This window comes from Callorhinus ursinus, unplaced genomic scaffold, assembly GCF_003265705.2.
Source record: "Callorhinus ursinus isolate GAN/ISIS: 27379988/994484 unplaced genomic scaffold, GSC_fseal_2.0 scaffold15, whole genome shotgun sequence".
NCBI lineage: Eukaryota > Metazoa > Chordata > Mammalia > Carnivora > Otariidae > Callorhinus > Callorhinus ursinus.
Genome location: NW_027397077.1, coordinates 14,358,830 through 14,364,898, shown reverse-complemented (window position 1 = coordinate 14,364,898; position 6,069 = coordinate 14,358,830). Strand labels below are relative to the sequence as shown.

The following is a 6,069-nucleotide window of genomic DNA, read 5'->3' as shown; positions in this document are numbered from 1 at the left end:
CACACACACACACACACACACACACACAACTGCAAGACAACAGGCCTGTCTGCTCCGAAAGAGAGAGTGGAAGGGTGTACGTGTGTGTGTGTGTGTGTGTGTGTGTGTAAACTGGGACCTTATAAACCATTCAGTTCTAGGAATACAAATGTAAACATGAGCTAGTGATATTTACCATGAAATAAGTCAGGATAAAGAATTTTAAAGCTCTTGAAAGAGTGACCTTCCAGAAGTAGGAAGCATAACCTTTAGCAGAAAAGAACGTTCTCACTGAAAATAGGATTGCAGCAAAAGTTTTAGAGAATCCCACCCCTCCCAAAGGAATCACCAGTGGACTTAGGGAAATGATATTTCCCCCATCTATCTGGTAAGGACTTCAAGAAGAGGTGCCATGGCAGGAAGTGCAGTAAGAAATGGGAGAGACCCCAGCCTCTTACCCAATTGCTGGAAAGAGCTCATGAAAGTGAGACCCCTTCCCTTAGAAACACCTGTCACTTCTGCCCCATACTAAGAGTCGTAGAGCCTAAGACCACTGTCACCCATCACGAATGTGCTTAAAGCTGATGCTTTCGGGAAGGAAGACAATGCGGTCCAGCTGAACTTGCCTAAGTTGATCTGTTGCTGAGCAAACAGGGTCCCCAGTGGATTTACAGTATGCTTGATTAGAAGAGACTGTGAGATGGTCTCCCCTTAATTCCGACCTTTTTGCCTTTGACAGAGGAGGTAGCCAACACCCGGACACGTAAAGTGACTCATCCAAGCTCTCCCGATAAGGAACAGTGTAGCGAGGGCTTACTGTACGCCAGGTGCTGTTCTAACCCCATACACACGGAATGTGCTGGATCCTCTAATAATGCCCATAGGCAGGCACTGTTATTATCCTCACTGACAAACGGGAAACCGGAAGCAACAGTCTTGTCCAAGGTCCCAGAACTAGCAAGTGTTTGTCCTCAAGTTTAGGTTCCCCGGCTCAAGGTGTAATTCCCAAGAGCTCCCAGACTGAGTTGCGTTTGAGATGCTACATTGAGTAGGAACTGTTTTTTGAATCCTAGTCCTTGAAAGTGAAGACTTTTCCTTCCTTTCTTGAGAAAACTGCTTTCATCATGAAGCTGTAAGACACTATTCTTGACTTGATTCCCAGATAAGCACCCCTTTTTTTTTTTTAATTATAAACTTGGCCTAGAAATAAAGACATAAATTGGAGTGAATGTGATTCCAGCAACAAGATGGGCAGCGTGCAGTGAAGCAGTGAGAAAGATGAGCCCATTGAGAAGCCTGGCCTCCTGTCCTAGAAGGAGGGACCAGTCTAAGCAGGGGCCGACCAGCCAGAAGATGCCACCGCTAGGCTGGGAGTCTGCTCTCACCCAGCAGAGGCCGTGAAGGCAGAGCAAGCCCAAGCAAACCAGCAACAAGGATTTACCAAGCAGCAACCACGGGCACAGTAGCATGAAGCTACTACCTCTTTGTGGCTCCATCATGCCTTGCACAGAACCGAAGCTGGTGGACTAGTTTTTCAGGTGGAGATTCTCTACTGAAAGAGGGGAAATATTGGGAGGAAAAAAAATTACCATGGTTGGACCCCAAGGAAAGCATTTGCTTAATTATGTCTACCATTTTGGAGCTCTTGAGAGGCACTGGCAATGTGACTCCACACGAGCTAGGGCCCTGTCTGTCTATTCATCCCTGTAACCCAGGGCCAACCACAGTGCCCAGCACACTGCAGGCTCTCACTAAACGCATCTTGAATAACTGAATGACCATTTAGGGCCTGAAATGCTGGGTCGACAGGCAAATGCTAGGTATCATTTTTAAGAGATGCATTACAGTAAGTGCCCAGCAGAGGTCAGACTAGAGTCTTCAGGGCTGAGACACTAATTTCATCAACAAATCGTTAGAGGAGATAAAGGAAAGGTGCTAATATTTGCTGGGAACCTACCACCTCTGCCAGGCTTTGTGCTTGGGGCTTCACATGTTTTCCCTCTCAACTCCCTTTCAGAATAGGTACGACCAAATTCACAGTAAAGCCCCCTACTGCTCCCACCCACTTCAACGTTTTTCCAACATTGCCTCTAATTAACAAAATATTCCCTTTTTCTTCTCTCATTCTAAAAATTTTCTCATCTCATGCAAACCTGCTATAGTAGACATAGCTCCCATTCAAAACACAGGTAAAATCAGAGGATTCACGAAAAACTCCAAATAGATTGGGAATTCCCCAAGGCATTTAAAAATGAGGACTGGCAGTTAACTTCCCAGGACCACATCTAATGCACACAGTAGGTGCTCTGTATGACTAAAGACACACCTCGTGTATTAAAGAAGGGTTTATGGATTCTCACTAGTCATTCTCTCAATTTCCTTCAAATGTCTAAGTGGTGTGAAATTAATATCCTTTCTTCCAGAAAATGGCTGAAACATGATCTGGGCAGTGGAGTTCCAGAAATTTCTGACCAGCCTATAAACAAGTCACCCCTACACAAGAGAGAGAAGACTATATTCTCTCTTGAACAATATTTGAGGGCTTTCTTGTAAAAGCTGCTCACAAAGTCAGGCAGGGAAAAGAATACCATTCCCATGAACCAGGTACTTTGTTTCTCAAAACGGGTCCTGGCCCAGAACACTCGGCAGCATGCCATCAGTAAGAGGAGACACCACCAGGCAGAAGTAAGCTGTGCAAACTATTCCCTTTACACTTGCTTGTCATTTTGTCAGGAAGGTCAGTTAGAAGATTTGAGAGCAGGTGGGTTAAGGTTCTTGGTAGCTCCTGGGTGCTGCCTTAAGCCTTGATGAATATGGAATTGTCAACTCCTAAATCAACCCCAGGCAATGACCCTCCCTTCAGAGGGTCATTGAAGCAACTCTTCCAAGCACAGCTGACAAGCTCTGAATGGCAGAACCAGCTCCTCTGACGTCTAGAACATCTGGTTCCCTTAAGACGTGAAAAGAAATACTGGTTCCCCAATGTAATTTTACGAGGCTTGCAAAATGGTCACAAAAGAGATACTAGTACAAGAAGGAGAGGGAACGAGCATGATGAGGCCATCCCACAGTTAGAGGTTGTTCTCATAAATATTCCCCAAGATCAATTCCTTCTACGTTTTTTCAAACAAAACTCATAGTAAGTAATCTGAGATAATTCGCAAAGGCAAAACAAAGGCTAGCCACAGAGAACTCTTCTGACGAGTACAGGGGTCACAGAGCAGAAGAGAGCGCGGACTGCTAGGAGGAAAGCAGAAGATCGGTGGTTCCGTCGCTCCCATACCAGTGTTGCTCGCTGACCGAACAGACACTGTGGCTGGGCTCCCCGAGGAGAGAGCTCTGGCAGGACAAGGCGCCTGGGCAGCAGAGCAACTGTCTTGTTCAGCTCAGCAGGTATCAAGGCAGGATCTGATCGGAGGAGCCCTGCCTGAGGCTTCTCAGCAAGAGAGCAGGCTGGAGGTAGAGGGTGGCGCTGCCTCTGAAACCAACTACTGCTCCCCATGAAGTCTGACTTGGGACATCTAGAGCCTGCCTCCATGACTCACCTGCCGTAGAGGGTGGAGTTGGTGACGACGGGGATGTGAGAGGTGAGCTGGCCCCAGATCCTGCTAAGAGAAAACATAGAGAAACCCTCCTGGGGACCAAAGACGGACATTTGGAATCTGGCCTGAGCAGAGGACCTGCCGTTGTCTGAGAATCTGCACTTGGCTGAGTGGGTGGGCCTTGTGATAAAAGGTGGGGAGGGACAGAGAATGCAGAGCCTGGACCCTGTGACCACAGGCTTCCCCCAGAGTGCAGGGTACGCTTTGTCCCCAGGCCACTAAGGGCTCCGGGCCGCCTGCCGCTCCCCACCCCCTGCCTGGTTTGAAACCAACCCTGAGCTGTCAACGCTTGTGCAGTTGGCTACGGTATCTCTTCCTGACCCAGCCTCTGTCCCTGCATAATGAATGACAAATGACAGTGGCCACAAGCAGTACAGGGGACAGAGAGGGACAAGAGCTGTCCAGTGCAGTCCTCTCCAAAGGAAGCGAGAGTTCCCCACAACGTCCAACTAATAGTGCTCTCTGCAGAAGTCCCATTTTATCAGCAGCTACGTTCAATTAGACAGGGTCAGCCTGTTTGGTTTGTGGCTCTCCCGGACCTCTTAGAAGAAATCCAGTAAGTACTTTTATTTCCATCAAAACAACGTGCATACTCCCAGAGTCTCAAGTTCTCAGCATCTCCCCTTTGCTCAGGAGTTCCAGAGGACATCCTCCCGGCCCGACAGGAAGGCGGTCCGATGAGCAGACAGAGGCTCCTACATAAGGCCCTTCTGTGGCAACAGGAAGCCCCCTCCCTGCCACAGAGGTCCTATGGAGGCGGTGACAGAAGCTCCAGGGAGAGCCACAATCATGCCCCTGAGAAGCCTCCAACCATCACCTCACCTACCACCCACAGGGCAGCCTGGGCACAGCATGGACACTGGGCGTGAGGAGAAACGCCCCAATGAAACCACACCTCCCGCAAACGGAGGAGCTTTTCACTATTCGCAACATTCTCTCCCCTCCTATAAAATAGGAGAGGCGTTTTACTGAAAAAGGAGGGAAAACCAACGCATCCTGTCTTCCCAGTGCTTCGCAGTGCTAACGTGGGTTTTTAAAGGGGAGAAGATTGTACTTGTGACTCCAATGGGGTCTGGAGACGTTCTGTCCATTTCCCCCAATGGCTACGTGGCTTTCCTGAACTTCTTGAGGGCGTGGTGGGGTCTTGGGAGTCCATGGAGTCTCGTCTGGCTGCTTGGGGCCCCGAGCCTTGCAAGCAGGCAGGGCCTCGGGAGGGTGGAGAACACTGAGCCAGGCTTTCTGCTTCATAGAGAATCAGCTGCGGGACAGAGCACCTGTCAGACATGCTGGCTGGAGACACGAGTCTCAGCCTAACGATGATGATGATGACTGGCCCACTTCCACTGCATCAACCGTGGAGAAGAGAGACCTCCAGCTCGAATCACCTGCTGGCCACAGCAGCCTCTGTGCCTGAGAAGCCGGCCTGGGTCCTCACTGGGGCCTCCAGGGCCTGGGGCCTCCCCGCCTCTCTTCCCTTCTGTGGCTGAAGTCTGCAGGCAGTGGTGTCAGCACACTCCCCGCTCTTCCTAGAGTCCACAACCTTCCCCCACAGCCCCTCTTCTGCCTTCCAGCCCCACCCACCCCGCCCACAATCTCTGGCCGTGGCTGGTCCAGGTCACATGTCCTGTGAGCCCTGGCGGGCATCTCCTCACTGCGTGGAGAAGCCCTGAGAAGGCGTGAGCCATGAACACCCTCCGGGGCCTCCCTTCCTTCCACTCTTAAATGCCTCTGCCTCTTCCCCGAGCTCTCCTGGCTCCTGGCTCCGGGAAGAGATGAATGGGCTTCCTCCACGAAGAGACTCAGCTGGGCTCCTGCAACTAACCTCTTGGTCTTCTGGCGTCCCAGTCACTCTCTCTTGCACATCTTCAGCTTCTCCCTCTCTGCTCAGCCCTTCTGCTGCCTGAAAGTACACGCAGCTATCCCTCAACCCAACAAAACCTCCCCTTTCCTTGGCCCTCCGGGCTCAGTCGAAGCTGCCCGCAGTCGGGTGAAGCTGCCCCTTCTCTATGTGGAACTCTACCTCACAGATTCAGAAGGTGCAAGAAAAAAAAAAGATTCATGAGGTGCATAAGGTGGAAGAACTGGAAGTCCCCAAAGGATCATTCAATCTGGCCCTGATTTCTAAAGATGGAGATATTAAGGTCCAAAGCCAGCGGGGCTGGGCAAGGGGCAACCAGGAGTGACAGCGAGGACTGCCAACTCAGGATGGTGCTCTGTGCCAGCCCAGCCCTTCTGGAATGATGCTCTCTGCACCCCCATGCCCCCACACACACACACACCTTTGAGTGCTTTCCTTAACCCGTGTATGAGGGCACTTGCTCCCACCACGTGGGGACTGGAGTAGAGGGCAGGATTCAGGGTCGTTTCTGTTCGAACAGGTTTTACTAACAAACAGGAGGCCTCATGTTTTAAGTTGGGTTGGTTTTCCATCCATGCCTAATGCTCATCTTTGGCTGACCAAGTCTCGCAATCAGTGCAGAGGCTGGGT

General features: G+C 50.6%; 1 protein-coding gene across 22 annotated transcripts in view; it reads right to left on the bottom strand.

Annotated features, from left to right (window-relative positions):
- PXK (PX domain containing serine/threonine kinase like) overlaps positions 1-6,069 on the bottom strand; it is a 74,408-nt gene that overhangs the window by 7,837 nt on the left and 60,502 nt on the right. For 10 of the 22 annotated variants that reach the window (XM_025884680.2, XM_025884665.2, XM_073901435.1 and 7 more), the window contains one exon: positions 3,525-3,587. The exons of 2 other annotated variants lie outside the window; for them this stretch is intronic. In XM_025884680.2, coding sequence (XP_025740465.1) covers positions 3,525-3,587 — 63 coding nt within the window. Of the gene's footprint in view, positions 1,180-3,524; positions 3,588-6,069 lie in introns of all 22 variants that reach the window. 10 more of the 22 variants (XM_025884681.2, XM_025884666.2, XM_073901446.1 and 7 more) reach the window with 3 other exon arrangements.